Below are 18,795 nucleotides of genomic sequence, written 5' to 3'. Positions count from 1 at the left end.
CTGAAAGACATACAAACACATTGCTGTTGTGGTGCACTGCTCTGGGGCCTGGGCTGGTTCTCATGCATGCTCACGGGTACCTCCTGCTGCAGCACCTCTTCCTGTGTAAGCATGCATTCCTTGTTCCCGACGAGCAAAAGGTGAAATACCTCATGAAATACTGGATTTGGCACGTGGGCTGCCAGCTGTGCTAATTGCTTTACCTCATTTACTAGAACAGAAAAAAATGCAGAGGTAGGAACAGTCTTTTGTCATTGGCCGTGTGAGAAGTCATGCCAAAGGAGGTGTTTGTGGGTGAATGATGCATCAGGACTGATATTCAGTTTCCAAGGCACCTAAAGAGGAAGGTTTTGAAGAACTTGTGTGATGAGGAGCCTGCAGTGGCTTTCAGGGTAGCGGGGTATTGCAAGCAGATTGTACTGTGGGCAGGAAAAAGCCCTCAGTGAACCCTAAGCCTGTAATTTAGTCCACTGGTTAATACTGAAATGTCAGGGAGACTTCATTTGAAAATGAGTATCAAGGTGTGTATCTTTGCCTTGATGAAACTGCCTGAAATATTGCGCAGTGGTTGGAATTAGCTTCTGGAAGTCAGGAAGTCTGCTTTCTGGACGGTTTCTTTTTTCCCCGGGAGAAGCCGATTTGGAGTGTTAGTATTGTGGGAGACATCTACTGTGCTCTCAACAGATTAATATCTGATGAACAAACATTTTGTACACCTGTAATTTCAATAATATGTGATTGCTCTTTCACTTTCTACCCCTCCCACTCCATATTTCACTAAGTAAGTGCTGTGCCAGAAGATGTGCTTTCTTCAGATATGTAAATAAGATGCTATGGTACAAACTACATTGCAAATCCATGATTTGGTTGTCTCTGTGCCGAGCAACAGGCAACAATTTCAAAATTGACACTCACAGCTTTTTAACCCTGACTAAACAGCTGTTCTCTCGAGGCTGATTATTTCACATGCCAGTGGTTGAGCGGCAGCTTAACATTGTTCCTGCTGCTAGCATGAATGTCCTGATTTATCCTGTGTTCTCTTCTACTCAGGATAATTTGGGGTTTTCGTTTTCCCTTCTGTCCTCACCTTATTTTGGCAGCTGGTGAATAGGAAGCCTTCCTGCCTGTGTGTTTTCCATACTGCCCGCTTGGAGTCACCTCTGTGAGAGTGAGTGGCTTTGCCAACCGTTATTTTATGTTCTTGGGTCTTGTTCCCCCTGGAAACTGTTCTTGGTAGGGAAAAATATTAAAGTGTTTCAGGTTTGCAAAGGAGAATCCAAGTTGGTTGCAGGCCTGGATACGGCAGAAGGGGAAATAGCAGGGGGGAATTTCTCTCATTTGTCACAGTTGGTGCTCCTGCTGAATACATGGACGTGTACATACGGAGTGAGCACACACACACAATACATACTCCACATAGAGAGAGCATGTACACATACATAGGCCATATATTATTTTAGAAATTTTCTTTTCTCGTGCATTTTTATCAGACTTTTAACAGGGCTGTTTTAATTGGAATTAAATGGAGCGATGTAGGGCAGTAACTGAGACACAAACTCCGTGTTTTCCTCCTCGCTCTCTGCATGTCAGCAACATTCCTTGTGCTCATCCTCCGCCTAGAATTGAGTTTCTTTTAACCTAGAGCCTGTTGTGGGGAAGAGAGGGGATTGCAGCATTCCTCCGGGCGTGGCAGGGCTGGGTTGCATTTACAAATTCTCTCCAGAGTTGCAACACTTCCTCAGTGCTTACCAGACTAAGCAGGCATGCAAACGTACAGCTGCACTGAAAAAGCACAACAGCCATCCTGTACCTGGGCACACACATGCAAAAGTGACCCTTCTGTCTGCCTTCTGAAGTCTGATATTATTAATGCATGGTTTACAGAAATAATACATTCCTAGCTTGCTTCCTATAAAAGAAATGAGTACAATGCCAGTAAGATCAAGTAATTTCACTGTTTTGGCTGTGAATTAACTTTGAAATATGTTTTAAAAAGAGACAGGACATGAGACAAAAAGATGTGTGCAAACAGCACGCATATTATAGGAAGGAATTGTTTCCTTAGTTTTGCATGGCAAACATGAGACCTGGTTATAATGTGTATATAAACTGCTTTTTCAGCATTGGAGTGCTCAAGTCTGCCCATGCATCTCACTGGGTTCTGAAGTTCCTATTTTGCATTTGATTATTGCAAATACCTAATAAGATTTATTAAAGTGCATATTTTGTAAGCCCAAAGAGTGTTTAAAGTTACAAACAGGAGAAAAAAAAAAAAGAAAACCCACCCTTTGCATTTATGGGTCTAGTAAATAAGCTGAAGAATGACAATTTCTGAGATCACCGGTGATTTTTCTCTGCCTCTTCCTTAACCACTCTCTCCTTTTTGTATGTGTGTGTGTGGTTCTGTTATCTATAAAAACATTCAGATTAGCGTGTTAATTAGTTTATGTTAACCAGCAGAGGGCTTTTCTACCTCAAAGCAAACAGGCATATCTTCAGTCTCCCTGGTATCCCCTTAATAGATAAGTGGGAAATAAAGACATTTATTTAGTCGTCTAGGGTACTTTCCTGCTAGCAGAAAGGTGCTCAATTGTATGTGAATAAATGTTTCTTACACGGTTTGTTTTTAACTGGCTTCCAGTTGTTTTTAATGAGGCTGTCAGCATTTCCACAAGAAGCTTGGATGACCTAGTAAAAGTTTCTTGTGCTTCACCAAAATCTCTTATTTCTGAATTCCTCATGTAACTGGTGTGCTGCAAGGCTTCATGTGCATATTCAGGTCTTAAAAGTGTTTTGAGCCCCTTTTTAGTATGAAAACAGCATATGCTGAGTAAACTAGCGTACACAGCAGTGTTCAGGAGGGCTAAGTAAATACAAGAGGAGAGGAATATAGGTGAAGCAGGAAAGGGTTTTACAGAAGGTAAGAGGAGCCTGCCAAGAAGCAGAGGGTGGTTTTGTTCAGAGCATCCTTTGTGTCAGTGGGGTCAGCAGCCTCGGGAACGGGTCAGTCGGTGTGGTCCTGCAGCACCCACACGCCCCAGCGCTGGCTGGCTGCTGTAGCACCTCTGGGGTTTCTTCCCCGGCCCATGCAGGTGGCTTTTCGTGCTGAACTGTTGCTGATAACCTCTTGTAACTAAATGAGTGGCAGGGAAAAAATAAAAGCTCTTTGTCAGGGAGCACACTTACCCCCTCCTCAAAAATTCCATATTTAAGATAACTAATCTTCATGGACCATCAACACTCGAGATTTATTGGCTAACAGTTGTGAGCGGAGGGTTTACCTGGCCAAGCCTTGGCTTCGGAGCAGAAGTGGTCGAGAGATTGTTTGCCGTTTTGCTTTTTAAACAGATCTTGCATTACGAAACCAGCGCCAGGCAGCTCAGAACTACCAGGCTGAAATCGAGGCAGCGGCTGCAGGCAGAGCAGGAGCTTTTGGTAGAGCAGTCTTAATCAGTGAGGAGTCACACCTGAGTCAAAAATAAAAAACACCACTAAAATAGTTCGTTACATTTTAAGCCGAGAGATCATAACATCTTTGTGCGAGTAAATTGCTAAAAGCTAGGTCACCAACGTCTCACCTTCCCCGCGTGGCTCCTACCGCCCCTCGCTAATCCAGGCTAATAACGCTGCGCCAGCGCCTCATGCTTTGCTCCCTGGCGCCCTGTTTGTTCGCAGGGCTTCCCAGGGCGCTTCTTCAGGAGGATTAAAAGCGCATTTTCTGTTTTTCAGGAGGAAGAGCCTTCTTTCTGCCGGGCTCCCGTCCTCCTCCTCCCTGCTGCGGCGGGAGGGCGCGGGGCGGCGGCAGCGCCGTGCCTTGCTGCACGCTGCCGCCTGGCGGCTCCCCGGCCTCGGGGACGGGGGGATGCGGCGGGTTCCAGCCCTGCCCCGCGTAGTGCTGCGGGGTTTTGGGGTGTGTGGGTGTGCGTTTGGGGCGTGGGTGTGGGTTTTGGGGGGTTTTGAGGGGTTTGGCTGTGCCCCCAGCTCGTCAGCATCCTGTTAGCGGTTGACTTAGATTGCGCGGTGAGGTGAAACCTCGGTGCTCTGGGAGGAAAGGTGTTATGTTATTTTACTAATAGCTGCAACCTGCTTTATTTGGAAGATTGTTGCTGGCTGCCATGACGTAAACCTGCCTGAAACATAAAGCTGCCTGAGCCCTTTCCCTCCGTGCAGCTGGGAATGCCAGCATCCTTCCCCTGAGGGAGTCCAGGGTGGGCCAGGGAGGGTCTCCTGCAGTCAGTGGTTGCCTGACTCCCTCCAAATTCACAGGGGGTTTCCTCTGAAATTTTGGTTGCACATCCATCCTGGAACTACGCTGATGGACAAAACCCAAAGATCATGACTGTGTTTGTGTCCGGTGGGCGATTTGGTTGGCCGAGCAGGACCTGGTGTAGGAGAGCCTGGCTCAGGTTGATTTCTAGAAACCGCCCCCTGCTTTTAGGGAATTTCCTTACTGAGGCAGGTACACCTCTTGTCAGAGGGAAAAGAATCGCCTGCCGTGACTCAGTGACCCCTTCCAGGGGTCCAGAAGTGGGAGGGAGGGAGGCTGGTGGCAGGTCCCGTGTGAGGAGCTGCCCGAGGCCTGCCGCGGTGTCTGTGGCCGTCCGCGGGCTGCTGAAGGCTGAGCTGAGGCTGGGATCCTCGGGGCAGCCCGACCGCCTTCTCTTTTAGGTGCTCGTTTGTGGTGCGTTGTGTATTTTTAAGCTTAAAATAATTTTTAAAAAGGATAAAACTGGCACTAAAATAATTGAAATTTTAATGTGTAATTTGGCCTCCAAAGGCTCTGTAATGGCTGTGACAGAAACAATTAGCAGGCAGTGCTTTCTGTGCAGGGCAGGGCCTGCTGAAGTAGGTTATGAGGCTGGTCGCCAGGAGACTTACTTTCTTTTCTTAGCTTTAGTGCTTATCCTTTCTTCAATCTGGGGCAAGTGATCTCATTTTTGTTCTTTTTTTTTCCCTTCATTATTATTTTTTTCTTCTCTCCGGTCCATTCAGCTTGGAAGGGAAAGAGTTTCTGGCTATCTGCTTCGTACAAAAAGGGACGCCATTTCAGGCCCTGTAGTAATGCCAAAATGTGCTCCGTCTCAGCCTTGCCGTAAATAATCATTTAGGAATATGGATTACTGTGTGGTTTTCCTATCCGAGCGTGTTACAGGGTCCCTGTAAGAACAGACGTGCTTTAGATGAAGACCTCAGATGAAGGCCAGGTCCACAAGCTTCCTGTAGCTACTGAATTTCCCCGTGTCCCTGCCTGGAGATGATCAGGGGTGCTCGGGAGATGACCACGCGTGGATGATCTGGTGGTGCTGGGGGCTCTTTCGGGGACGGAGAGTGCCTCAGGGCACCCTACGCCCTGCACGTGCCCCAGTGAGAGCTGCGGGGATGAGCAGTTGAGTCTACAGGCGGGATGCTTTCAATGGGCTTTTGACTGTGCTTAATCCAAATGGCTTCATGACCGGCTGGTGATGAGTTGTTATCACCTGGAGGAAAATACCTGGGAAGCCTCAGTGGGAGGTGTCCTGTCGGTTGCTGGAGCGGTCGCTACCCTAGGAAGCTGTGCTGGTGAATCACTGCTGTTGCTGTCTGGTTGAGTCATCAAAAATGATAGACTAGGAAATGTACAAATTAAATTAACACATGAATTGTGCCAAAAACCACAGCCCAGCCGAAAACAGAGCATGTCTGTGGGTTTGTTTTTTTTTTTTCTTTCTGTTTTGATGTTTTTTTACACTGAACTGAAACCTTTTCCTTGCAACATTTTTTGTTTGCTGGCCTTAGGGAAACACAGTGGCTATGAGCTACATATATGCGTTTGCTTAACTTGTAGAGAATTCTTTGAAGAACAAGTTTGTGATAGATGGTGAAAGTCCTGATGGTGTTTGAGGCTACGCATATTTACTCTTGTTTGTAATAAAAAAAAATACAAAACAACAACAAACAACTGGGAGGAGGACCAATTTAGATTTCTACATCAAGCTCTAGTTTTCCTCTTCTGTGATTACTTCATGGTCTTTACAGAGATTACTGAGATGAGTTTGTATTAAGTGAAGCAAACATAATGCCTTAATCTTTATATGCGTAACCTGGAAAATATGAAGCCTATTTACACGTATGACAACTTCATACGGGAGAAAATAGGAGGGTAACAATTAAACTTATTAGATGTGTACCTTGTTTCCGTTAAGGGGCTTTGCAAAGTGTTTTACAAAATTAAATTGAATCCCCTAAAGTGTGTAAGATGCTAAAATTTTCGACTTATTGGCCTTGCATTTGGCTACCGATTAAAGCATGGATTAACCTGTAATTCCATTTGTGTTAACGCCTCTATGTGTATTGTTTTGCAAATAGTAAATCACGAATTTACTTTGATTCAACTGGGCAACAATGTACACCAATACTTAGCTTCTCATCACCTACGAATAAAAAGCATTTTGTGGTAACGACAGTATCGCAAATGATCTTTTCCTGCAACAAAATATAATAATACCAAACTCTGAACCAAGTGTTGCACCACTTTGTATTTACAGTAACAGTGGAAATGTTATGGTCAATCACCTAAAGCAACGTTTTCTCCCTTGCATCATCGGGTTGTGACTCAGCACCATGATAAAAAGCCAGAGCTCCAGACAGGTCAGGAAAATTCTTAAAATTAAATGGCTGCCAAGACTCTAGGCAGGTCTGTGGGATTTACTCTGGCATTTTGGGTTAGCCTGACATGGTTTTACTTCTTGTTGCTTTCTCTAATCTGCGTCTAAGAAGCACAGGGGAGAGGAGATGCCTGTGATCCTGCAGTTCCTGCCAGGGTTTTTATATGTCTGGGTCTGTATAATTTAGGCAGTAATAGCTGTGGTGGTTTACAGTTCTCTGTCTGTTACCGGCAATTCCAAATGATGGCTTTTTCTCAAAAGAAACAGTAAGTTGACTTAAAACATGATCTTCGATTTTTACGCGAAATCCTGCCTATTTGAACACGGACTGTGATGAAGTGTATATTCCAGTGGTTGAAAGTCTGGGGCGTTGTCACCCCAAGTTCTCAAAATCTTCTTAAGCACAAGGTCTAAAGAATAAAAACAAAACAATCCCCTCCCCCAAACCCTGCCCAAGTCTCTTGTCACTCTCTCAGCCGGAAAAACAGAACAAAACAAAACAAAAATGCCATAAAAGAGATGTCTTTTTAGGAAGAAAACCTCCAAAATAGAGGTACTCAGTGATGACAGGGTGAGAAGAGCAGTTGTTAGCGGTGTGTGCTCCCATTTCCCCACCTGCACAGTCCCACTGCACCGCCACTTTGGGGAGCGCTGGAAGGCCACTGTATGTACATATACATTACCTCGCCAGGCGAGCTCAATTTAAATGCAGCCTATTAAATTATTTACAGAAGACAGTTGGCCAACCCATTGTATTGTGCTGTAGGAGCCAAAGGTCACTTTGGTGTGCGCGGTTGATTCATAGGGAAATCTGATACAGTACTTAGCTCTTTGCCTCCCAGTCAGTGGGTTAAACCTTACGCTCATTATGAGTCAGAGAGCCATAACTTTCAGAAAAAGCCGAAGTCTCTGTTTTTGAGGGTTTTTGAAGAGGCCGTGCAGCCGAATCCAGAGGGCCACGAGAGCATCTGCCAGGGGATCGGGGCGCGTTCGGCCGTAACAAAAACCTGGCTGACAGCATGATAGCTGAAACTCTCTACCCATGTCTTCTTAAGGTTCTAGTTTTTGTGCTAACATCTTCACCAGCCATTAGGAAATTAAGGCATTAATGTTTATTCTTCAGATAGGTAACACTTTTTTTTTTTTTTTCCTGGTTCCTGGATACCAGCTTCTCCTGGAAGATTCACTGAACTGGTTTTATTGGGTGCCCGTTACATTCAGGTCTGTCCTTTTGCCACAAGATACAAACTTGTGGGTTTCTTGGTGAAAAATCCTGTCAAAGCACATGGTATTGGGGTGCCTGTGTGCTGTGTTTTGCCAGCTTCTGTCTGCTTTAAAATACTGCCTGTCCCCTGCCAGGCTTGCTCCCTCCTGGAAGCAGCGGTGGTGTTGGGCAGGGCGAGGCATCGCGGCAGCTGCTGGTGGGGTCTGACTTTAAAGCCAGATGCTGGTTTAAAGAGAAGGTGGGAGAACAGAGCACAGCTGGGAAACCTGTTTTGTGAGCAGCAATCACACCAGTGGGAGTCTGGGCTCTGACAGCGTCTCCTCATGCACGGTTTTTGTTTGTGTCTATGCACTTGTCTTTTGTTTCTTTTTCCTGGTGTTACCGCTAGGAACAGGGGCACAAATGTTTTCAACACACTCCGTTCAGGATGCTTGTGGAGTTTACAAGCCCGGAGTGTTATTTTTCCTCTCTCCGAGTCCACAGAGGCGCACAAGTGCTTTTCTATTTCTGCGTGCCGGGTTCAGAAGTTTGCACTGCTGGCTGAGGAAAGGAGGAGTTTTGCTCCTGCGGTCGTGCTTTTAGGAGAGTGAGCCGATCGTATTTCACTCTAATCCTAAGCGATAGCCACGCAGCCTCGTCTGCTGTTAGGAGAGCCTTCCCGGAGCTCCCTGGCCGGGCTTGTCCTCCAGGGAGAGCGGGGCAGCCGGAATTAGGAGTCGGAAGCGTGGTGGGTCTGTGAGCCCTCCCGAGCCGAGCCGTGCTCCGGTGGGATCCCCGCCTGCCCGCCCGTGGGGTGTTTCTGACGCACCGGGGCCGGGGGCTGGATCGTGCCTGGTCCTCTGAGAGATGCCAGGGAGAAGAGCGGAGCTGCAGTTTGCGCTGTTGAGTGGAGAATGGGGAAAACACGTGCCTCGGTGCTATATTCTGCTCCGCCGTTACACGCTTGCCTGAGCCGCTGCAAGGTGCCACTTTCTGCTGCTTTTCTCCCCTTTGTTTTCTTTGGCAGCTCACGAAGAGCCGTATCAAAGCAGCTTCAGGGGAGCTGCGCTGGCACGGCGACCTACCTCCGTACTGGTGCTGGTCTCAACGCGGCGAGGAGAAACCTGGACGGAAGTCGCTTTGAAATTGTTTAGCCTCCCACGAAAACCACGGGGAGAGGGGACGGGAACAGTTTCAGAAAGATCGGGTTGGAGCTGAGGCCAGTAGCGGGCCTGAAAGAAAATGAAAAAGGAGTGTGTTTCCAGATCTTTCAAACTCAAACAAAACACAGGCTCCCTCTCGCGTGCCGTAAGCTGGATAAATTTCTCCTCCTTGTCAAGGCAGACAAAGAGATTGTTTCGCAGCGATGGTGAGCTCTCCTCCATGTGCGTGCAGCAGGTAGACGAGGATGACGAGAACTGGACCTACAGAAGCCAGCACAGAAAAGGTGACTCGCTTTCTCTTTCACCCTCGTGGGCGCTGCTGCCTGCCAGCCGGTACCGGGTCAGTGCCCGTGTCCAGGTCCCACCGGGAGCCCGGAGCCGCTCGCTCGGGAGCTGCAGGAGGGGTGGGAGGAGGAGGATGAGGAGGGCAGCATGAGAGCCGAGACATAGCACTGCCTTGCCAAGTTTTTCTCAGGTTAAAACTGTGGAAGCTTATGGTAATCAGCTGGAAAGATCTTTAATTTCCCATATGGGAGACATAAAGATACTGACTGTGGGGTGTGGGGGTAAGTTGGGCTTATGCTTCCTGGAGCCAGTAGCGGCTAGCGGCAGATCTTTTGGGCAGGTGCTGCAGGAAGCCCTCCTCTCCCTCTGTGGTACCAAGAGCTGTTTAAGACTCCTCTTGTAATACACTGGATGGCTTTTTGGATGATTGCCTTGTGGTCCTGCTGGAAAATTTGAAGTGTATTTTGTTTCATGAGAGCTGATTGAGAAGAGGTCCCACATGCAAAGTAAAAGTGATGGTGGGCTGGTAATGGGAATTGCTTCACAGAGAGGAGGAGAGACGTCTAGGATGCGAGATAGGCAGCTCCAAAGGAACTCTCGCAAGGCACAACATGGAGTATATCTTACAGGGAACTTTAAACAGCCGCTATTATGTTTGTTTGGATTTTTTGGAGTAGAGTTTGTCAAGCATGCCTCATATTTACCATAAATCATAATAAATTTCAGAACTTTGCTCCTCTGAGATGGTGAGTTATTGTTACCAGGGCATTTACTGGCTGGCAGACAGTAGCGTGCGTGTGTGGGTGTTTAAAAATACTTCATAAAAAGCAACTTGTCCATAATTTCTCTAGTGCTGCCAGAGCACTAGATTGTTAATGGGAAGTGTGAGGCGGGCCCAATTCTGCTGTAAGGTCACTTTTGTGAGAGCAGGCAGGCTCTCCAAGGACATTTGAACTTCAAAGTGGTTTTTATTTCTTTTCACTTCTGGGAGCAGTTAGGAGCTTTGTGACCAGAATTTCAGTTCTGAGTCAGAATAGATTGTGGCTTTAGTAAACGGTTTGGAAGCAGGAACACTAACACAGGATGTATACACTTGTGCTTTGCTCTCAATACGCTAGGAGACGATTTTAATCTGTGCTTTGAAGATCGCTTTTTAACCCTTTTCACTGCTGGAAAAAACTCCTGCAGTGCGAGCTTTTATTTGCAACTGGTTGCTGATTTTTTACTTTTAATTGTTGGCATGTTAGTATCGTACAGCACCGTCAGCTCTGCGCCCAGTGTGTTTGGGAGCTGACAAGCAGCGTATCAGTCCTGCTGCATAACTCCCATAAAGTTTCTCATTCCTTAACTAGCGCTCACACCACAAGGCAGAGATGGGAAAGGAAGCTTTACTGATGGATTAACGGTGTATTAATTTTTCTGAGAGCGTTATTGTATGTGTGATTTGCATAAAGAAGCCATTGTGCAGGCTGTAGGGGGAGGGCAAAATTCCTTCTGTAATTGGGCAGTGAGCTACGAAAGCCTCCATGCCTTCTCCTGGTGGGATGACAGTGTCATTTTTGAAAGGAAGGTGGAGGGAGGTATAAATTAGGTGGGGTTCGTTTCCCCTGCACAGGGATATAGCGTGCAATGTGACTTGGCTTGTAAAATCTGTCCAGATCGTAAATCCAACTGTGTGTTTCTGTCTGACTGGGGTCCTCTGCATGGAAGGAGCTGATAAACTGGCAGGGGACGCCAGGGCTGAAGGGAGCTTGGGTTATATTCTGGCAGGAAAAACTTCTTAAAACTACAAGCATTTTGCCCAGTGCGCTGCAAGTCAGGCTTGTGAGATGTCAGAACAGTTTGAGTACCAGTACCTGGCTGAGTCGTCATCTTGGTTTTGTGTTCAAGGGCAAAAAATGTGTGATAAATGAATACTTGTGTTCTCAAATTAGCGTGCTCCATTGGACCGTTGCTTTACTGCTTGCCAGCCTTTGTAAAAATGAGGGCTCAAAACAGCATTGTCTTTAGTGCTTGAGTTAACCTACATGGTTTAAGATTCAGGCAGACTAGAAAGAAGCAAAATGCATAGCAGGCTGGGAGGATGACTAGTGCTGTATAGAAAATCCGATTGTTTATGTTAAGTTAGCTGAAAAACTATTAAAATTTCATTTATCAGAATAATTTTACTTCCAGTTCTCCCTCGGGTAAATTGACGAAGCCTGACAAATCACGGGTTCACCTTCTACCTTTTCCTTTGGCTAACTGTACATGTAAAGGAAGGAGCGTTAATAGGAATTGGAATTAAATGAATTGTTTTTCTTTCTGAGCTGTTTCTCTTCCTGTCTTTTTAAACCTCTTATTCTTCTGCCGCTTCATTGCTCTTCCCGTCTCATGTTGCATTCCCACGAGGCTGCTAGGTGACAAGCACAAGGCAGCATGTGTTGCTTGGTATTTCACCAGCAAAATGGCTAATCTGCATTGGCTGCAAACTGGGACTTGCAAACAGTAGCAAGCAGCGAGATTGGTTGGATTTGTCAGTTTAAAACGAGTGAGAGAATCAAAAAGTAAATGCTAACTACCAACACAGGGCACATCCTGACCTCCTACTCGGCTGAACTCTGTTTGCGTGGAAGAAAAGTCAGGTTCTGATGCCTCACTCTAAGTTTTTGAAACCCACACAATAGCGCAGTGGAACCGGTAGCAGCAATTAGACTTCACATCTGATAAAGCAGTTACTGAAAGAGGCGGTGGAAGTTGGTAGTAAAATAAAGGTTTGTTGTTTGAAACGTTTATCGCTGATCCCTCTTTCTCTCCAGTGGACTTCTGAAATGAGAGCAAACTGTTACTCCTGTGTTTCTCTTCTTTAGCCTGATTTTTTAGGTCCAACCTCTTACCTTTTGGAGTAGCAGAATATTTATTTATGCTGGGGTGTGCATGTGTGGATGGGGTGAAATGGTGTGAGGTGAAATACCTCACACTTCTTAGTTTTTAGTTGAAACAGCAAATGACATTGAGAAATGTAAGTTGTTTATAACAGTCAAGTGTGATTTATCCTACTGAGGACAATGCATTCAGCGTGGCCGGGGGCACTTTGGACTCAGCCGGCTGGTTACAGACCCACACGCTGCTCTGGCGGCGTGGCTGCACGCGAGATGTCGGTGAGGTGAGGTACGGAGGTGCCTGTGGCTGTGGCCCTCCTCTGGTGGGAGTCTCTGGGGTGGCGGACACCGACCCTCTCAGTGCTGTAGCTGCTCGCTGCCACTTCTGTGAGCACTCGGCAACTTCTCCGTGTGAGGGATACAGGCCTGCTTTCCCTCACAGAAAATACCTGTGCCATGGCTCCTCCTGCTAGTACTTCGGAGAGGCAGGTGTTGGAAGAGGCCCAGCGGTAAACGTGGGGAACAGCAGTGTGCTGTTCCTGCCCCCAAGTACCTCAGACTAACTCACAGCATATATTTTTCCTGTAAAAAATACGTTATTGGAAAACACTGATGGAATTGTTCTTTGAAACTGGAGAGAAGGTGCTTGAGTACACGAAGAAGTGTTTCTGATGTTAGGAAGTATACAAAAGTCATTCATGTGGAGTTTTTTTCCCCTGGACCCATTTGCTGTATGACCTAGCAAGTTAACTTCAAACAGAGATAACACCTGAGTCACGTATTTACCTCAGCTTGGCAGAAAATGAGTCAAGTCGCATTTCAGCATCAGAACACCTTCCCCAGTTTGGCAGAGTTTGGATGTCCTTCCCTCCTCCCTTCGGCTGGGGGCTGGAGCAGGACAGCTGCAAACGGCGCTGCCCTCACCCCAGTCCCACAGGGATCTGTTTCTCTGGAGCCCAAAATACCCTCGGACCTTGTTTCTCGTGTGATTTCCTTCGGATTTTTGTCTCTGGTCAAGTGTTGATGAAGTCCAGTAGCTGTTAGGGCTGCCACAGGCAGCAGTGGGTGGAAAGGAGACTTTCACCCATGTGGGCCTTCTCCAGCCCTCTCCCCCCGGCTCCCGTCTCTCCTTATTTCTCTGTTTTTTCACCCGCTGCTTCACTTGGTTGCTTTCCAGCCTTCCTGCACCACGAGAAAGTCAAAAGACTTGGCTGCTTTTTACAGCAGGCTGTTCTACCTGAAAAACCTCTTTGCACTCGTTAGTCAGAGAAATCTCATTTCTCCTATAACTGGGCTTTCTAAAGAAAATCCAAACAGAGTTCAAAAGGTGGCAGCCACTGGCAGTTTGCTGTCTGCTGGCCAAGTCTTAACATAAAAGTGTTTGGAGTGCCCTTTTTTTTTTTTTTTTCCCCTTCCAAAACCAGTCTAAACTTCAAACTTTCTTTTAATGCTAAAATTTCTGTAAATTCATGAGTAACTCCTTGTGTGTTCAGCCCTTGGTGCCACTGTAGCGTGTCTGATAGAGGTAATTCTGACATCCTGATGACAGCTCTTACCTTAGAAATACCCAAACTGTAAGTTAGCTTCCTAACCATGCCCTGCGTAGTATTGCCTGGGAATGCCATAGTTATCAGGGAATTAAATTTCCATAAATTATTGATATTTCCAGAAATTCCTTTCTTCTGTCACAGCAGCAGTTTTGGTGCTGCCTTGTTATGTCAGTAAGAATTATGTTCTATAGCTGTGTCTATGTCATCTGTGCTTGGCTTAAACCTGTGGTAGTATCAAATAAGTTTGATAATATTGCGTACATTTTCCTTAGCATTCCAGAGGCACAATCAGGACTCTAGGCTCTGAATTTTTATAACACCGACAAGTTTATATTTTCAGTGCTTCCTGTAGTTTCGGGATTTACAGCTCTGACGTCATCTAACTTCAGCAGAGAGCTTGCTTTTCAGAGCATGAGGATGGTCTTTTTCTAAAGTCCACATGAATTTTAAAATTTTGTTTTTAAATCATGAGCGCAGTTCTTATGTATTCCAGTTTGGCTGCGGTGATTTCATGGAAAATCACATTTTCCTTAGTGATGAGATGTAAGAGTAACAAGAACTGGTAAGTCTCCGTAAGCAGGACTACTGAATCCATACTTCTCTAATACAAAATTATTTAACAGGGCTTTTTTTCTGTATGCTTTGTGCAGAAGATCTTGTGTTCAAGGGGAAGAAAATGTGTCAGTTAGTGCATAGATAAAGGCCTGTAAACCTAAGGGAGCTGCTGGCATTTGTAGAGGCAGGATTATGTGGTGGTTTGTAGCGGGGGGGCGTCTGTCTGTGAAACTGATTCTTCAAGCTTTGGGCAAGTTCATAAATAATCATTTATGGAAGCCTCCAAAAGCGTTTGTGTCAGAGACTGGACTAGCTCCAAAATACATACTGCATGTTTTATGTACATTTTTGTGGAAGGATTGTTTTTTTTTGGGGGGGGGAAGAAACGGATGTTTTATAGACACACAATTTTGCATGTATGAGGAAGTTTATAGAAATCTAAAGGTTTAAGTGGAAAAAATTAGTGATTTGATACGAAGGCCCCTTTTTGTCTTGTCATACCTGTTCCTTTCCCATGTGAGCTCTGTTTACAAAGGTAAAATTGGATATATTTATATGTGTTTGCAGCAGTTCTGAGAATTTGACTATGTGGTCAGGTTTGCATCTTAGTATCACAGTGTGGTTGAAACCATTGGATGCTGTGCATTTATGGAAGCAGTTCTCAGCTGGGAGCGGAGACACGGCTGCAGTTACTGAGGCTCGTGCTGTTTGTCCTCGTGCGTCTGTATGGTTGAGCAGCAGAGGGTTGTTTAAAGCTCTAGTGCTGTACAGCGGCAACCAAAACTCTTCATGCTGGTGGAACAGCTGGAGCTATTTGAAAATTCTGCACTTAACTGCAGCTCCAAGTAGCAACTTCTGGATGTTTGCACTTAATTGCAAATTTAATCCAAACGTTTCCTTCTTTCCTGTGTCTTCTGGTAAACGTGGCCATACGTGGGAGTCTGAAAGTGGGTTGGCTGAACAAAAATTTGTAAGCTACAGAAACAGATTGAGTTCAAGTAAGAAAAGTTGATCTGTGTCACAGAATCATTTGTTCAGATGTACTTCTCTACTTTTGTTTTATGAAAAACCATGGATCCAATTGTCATTGCTATTTGTTTCATAAAATCCTTCCCAAATTCCAATCCCTTGCTAGTTTTATTCCACAAATACCTTTTATCCAAAAAAATAATTGCTCTTTGTCATCTGATCAAAACCTTTCAGATGAAAATAGAAATGAGAAAAAATAATTGTTCGTGACCTTAGACATGTACTGCCATCTTTCCCTCTTCGGGCTGGGATGCCGGGTACCTGTTCCTCTCCAGGACGCGGTGAGTGGCGAGCTGCAGCCTCTATTGAAGAGGTTTCAGAGCAGACTTCTGCAAATAGCTGTGGCTGGTTTTGCTGTCTGTGTGCCGTCTCCTCCAAGAGCCGTAACCTCTTACTAACGTAAGTTTACATTGCTAAAGGGTCTTAATCTCCTAGGAGACTGTGGATTTTTTTTTTGTTATGATGAAAGAGCTGGGAAGAACATGCTTGCACTGAGTTATTGTGGGGAATCAGCATTTCGGAGCTGTTGTCTCAGAGTGCTTTTGGTAGGTGAAGGCTGGCAGCTCTGCTGGCTGCGGCTCCCAGGTAATATCCCAGCTCCTTCTGGGCAGCTCTGCGCTGCCAGTGTCACTTTAGGTGTTCACTTGCTGACACCTGTTACTATGGAGCCGTATCTTCACCTTTTAAGTGACGCTGACTGCTTTTATCTCCTGAATTTCACTTGCAGAGTAGCTCCAGTAAGAGTTTTCTTGGTTGGTCCCTGGAGAAGACCACAGTCTTGGGAAATGCAAATCGAGCAAATTAAGTGACACCTGACTTAACCGTGCATTTCCAAAGTTAAAAGGACGTCACAACCCAATTTATCTTGCAGTTCAGCTTTACGTGACATTTGGATTAGCACAGTAGGCAGAGCAGTGCACCTCTCAGAAGAGCGTATCATTTGCTAGCTTCTTTGGAGGGATGAAGAAATGAACAGGGTACCATGATTTTCCTTCTAAGCGTATGGGTTTTGAGCTTTAGGAATGGTTTCAAGTTGTATTTCATGATTGATATGCAGCTTTTGTTTTGTTCCCAGAATGCCTCTAGTTCTTTCTTAAATCCAACTAATCCTTAGGCTGAAAAATTTGGGCAAATGCTTCCCTCTCGGGAGAGGGGCAAAACTGATGTCTCCTGACCTCCACATTTTTCTCTGAGCTCTCTGTATTGTATAAAGCAGGCTGGATGTTTCCAGGTGTTGTATGCCGTGTTTGAGATGAGACAATGCACTGTATGTGCTTTCCTACTCCCTGCTAATAAAGTAATAGCATATATGAAAATTGCTGTTTCCATGCAGTTGTTAGCCAACTGCTCATGAATTGTCCCCTGAAATGGAGAGAGTCTGTCTTTGGAGTGGTCATAGCTCACCGTTGTGGCAGGACATTGCAAATATTATAGCTCCCTTTTTTTTTTTTTTCTTCCCCAATTTGTATTACAAATGAAAAAAAAAAAGTGAATTTGAAAGTTAATAATGTTTTTAATGACTGAAGCTAATGAAATTTGCAAGAGTGTATTTAGTTTCTCTTACAGTATTTGGAACTTCTAAAAAAGGGATTTGACAGCTTGTAATTTAAACTGAAATATGTTTACTTGTCTTTTATCTGTAGAATCTCAATAAAAATAAAGATAATTAAGCTCTAGATTTTCCATCCAGTCATCCATTCATCTGCTTTTTTTTTTTTTTTGCTGACATTTAATTTATTTTCTTTTTAATTTAAGTTTAATTTATTTACTAGCCTTTTTTCCACTTATAGCTTGAAAACTCTTGTCTATTTCTGGTGAATTGAAATGGAAACTCCACTATAACCTCATGTGTAGCTTGCTGCTCCAAAGCCAGAGCTGAAGTCAGCTGTTAAAATGTAAGGCTTAGGTGCTTGTGATGTCTACTCAAGGTGTATTTCCAGCGTGAGCGTGCATGTTGGACACCTAAGAGGGTGGCATGTTTTCCATCCCAAAGGAAGGTAATTAATATGTACACCCTCTGCTCCTTCTGGAGCTTCCCTTACATATGGTGTGGCAGCTTCGACTTGGCACTGCACCTTCCTGAAGCAGATGGTTTCCCTGGACATTGAGTCTCCAGGAACTTGCAGCGCACCAAGGGGAGCTGTGAGCTGCGAATTAAATGCGTTTCAACTGGTGTGTCATTTGCGGGTGCATCACTCGAAATGAAAAGATGTGAGAGCCGAATAGAAGGCTTCTGACAAAGTTAGGAAAGTGTGTGTGCACTGCTGTGTCTGCGTATCGGAAGGGAGAGGGGGAGGCAGAGACGTAGCTGAATCCCTGAACTCTGAATACTCCGAATCGCTCTCTCGTAGGCAGCTCCCCAGATGACTGTATTAATTGAAGAGGGAGCTATAGAAAAAACAGGCTCGTGGCTTCAGTCAGTCATGCCTAATTTCAGTGCTTGAAACAGGTACAGAAGAAGACAATGAATAATAAAGGCTGTTGCCTTGTAGAAAGTGAAGTCTGTTTGTACTTGCTTGTAATTTCCATTGATTCTTTTAAATCTGCTTTTCTCCGTTGTCATCAACAGTGCTGAACAGCTGAGGAGTAAGGGTGCCTGGGTACAGCGTAGTGTACGCTACACAGAAACTTCCATCCAGGGGTTGTTAACTCAATTCTGCTAACCTCGGGTAATGCATGTGATGCCCTATATGATCAATACGGTGTGCTCGTTTCAGAATAAAAGTGAGGTAACTGTGGTGCGCGGTGGCAGAACCAGGTATGAAATTCCATGTTCGACTTGTGGCCAACTCGACTCGCTTTTGCCAAGGGAGAGGCTCCCTGCGCTTGGCAGGAACGAGTGCACATGTGGCACTGCTCCTTTGCAAGGGCTGCAGCTGGCTGACACGGCGAGCTGAGCCCGACACCGAGCAGACTGCAGCTCCTCCACTGCTGCTGGTAGGCTGTGATTCAGCTGGGACTGAGAGGAAGGCAGCAAACCTATTAAATTAATCAGGTCAAACGAGAAGTAGCTCATTTTGCTCTCCCTGCCCTGTGCTGACACTTCACACACACACGCGTGCTGGCGCCTCCATGAAGAAGCAGGAGCTTTTCTACCCTGAGGGTAGCCACAGCAAACGCCTGGGAGATAGCTCGGGTTTGTAGCTTGGAAAGAGCTGGAACGGGAAGATTCAGGAGTATTTCCCATTGCAGTGCTGTAATAACCTGCAAACTGCTGCTGCCTCCCTCTCTGTGCACGGCCCCTGGTGAAAGCCCTGGCCCACTTTGCAGCCCAAGGACAGCGAGTGTCAAGTGCAAATACTTCTACGTTTGTATTCAAGGACTTGGGTGTCCCAAAAGAGAACGGCTTAAAGTACTGCAGGTTTAATAAAGCTTAATTCAGTTCGGTGGACTATTTGTGGTTCGTTAGGTGAGTGTTTTTGACTACGTGAATGAAAATTGCTCCCAGCCAGTACTGATGGTTTGCCTGCACAGTCGTACTCCCCAGACCAGAAGAGAAACTGG

The 18,795-nt window shown here is 45.5% G+C and overlaps 1 protein-coding gene and 1 long non-coding RNA gene across 9 annotated transcripts in view; one reads left to right on the top strand and one right to left on the bottom strand.

Moving 5' to 3' along the window:
• LOC310897370 overlaps positions 1–3,822 on the bottom strand; it is a 35,501-nt gene extending 31,679 nt beyond the window's left edge. Inside the window, exons 1-3 of one of the 3 annotated variants that reach the window (XR_014582254.1) lie at positions 3,579–3,805; positions 3,282–3,467; positions 29–3,133 (exon numbers count right to left, since the gene is read on the bottom strand). This is a non-coding gene — a long non-coding RNA (uncharacterized lncRNA). Of the gene's footprint in view, positions 1–28; positions 3,134–3,229; positions 3,468–3,578 lie in introns of those variants that run through there. The other 2 variants (XR_014582252.1, XR_014582253.1) reach the window with 2 other exon arrangements.
• The window catches only part of NHSL1 (NHS like 1), a 167,439-nt gene that overhangs the window by 58,903 nt on the left and 89,741 nt on the right, over positions 1–18,795 (top strand). For 2 of the 6 annotated variants that reach the window (XM_083830930.1, XM_083830927.1), the window contains exon 1: positions 8,502–9,295. The exons of the other annotated variants lie outside the window; for them this stretch is intronic. In XM_083830930.1, the coding sequence (XP_083687056.1) occupies positions 9,091–9,295 (205 nt within the window). In that variant the 5' untranslated portion in view covers positions 8,502–9,090. Of the gene's footprint in view, positions 1–8,501; positions 9,296–18,795 lie in introns of those variants that run through there. 6 annotated transcript variants of the gene reach the window in all.

The sequence above is a fragment of the Anser anser genome (assembly GCF_964211835.1).
Source record: "Anser anser genome assembly, chromosome: 3".
Classification (NCBI taxonomy): domain Eukaryota; kingdom Metazoa; phylum Chordata; class Aves; order Anseriformes; family Anatidae; genus Anser; species Anser anser.
The sequence above is the reverse complement of the archived record's forward strand: the minus strand, read 5'-3'. Positions and strand labels throughout refer to the sequence as shown.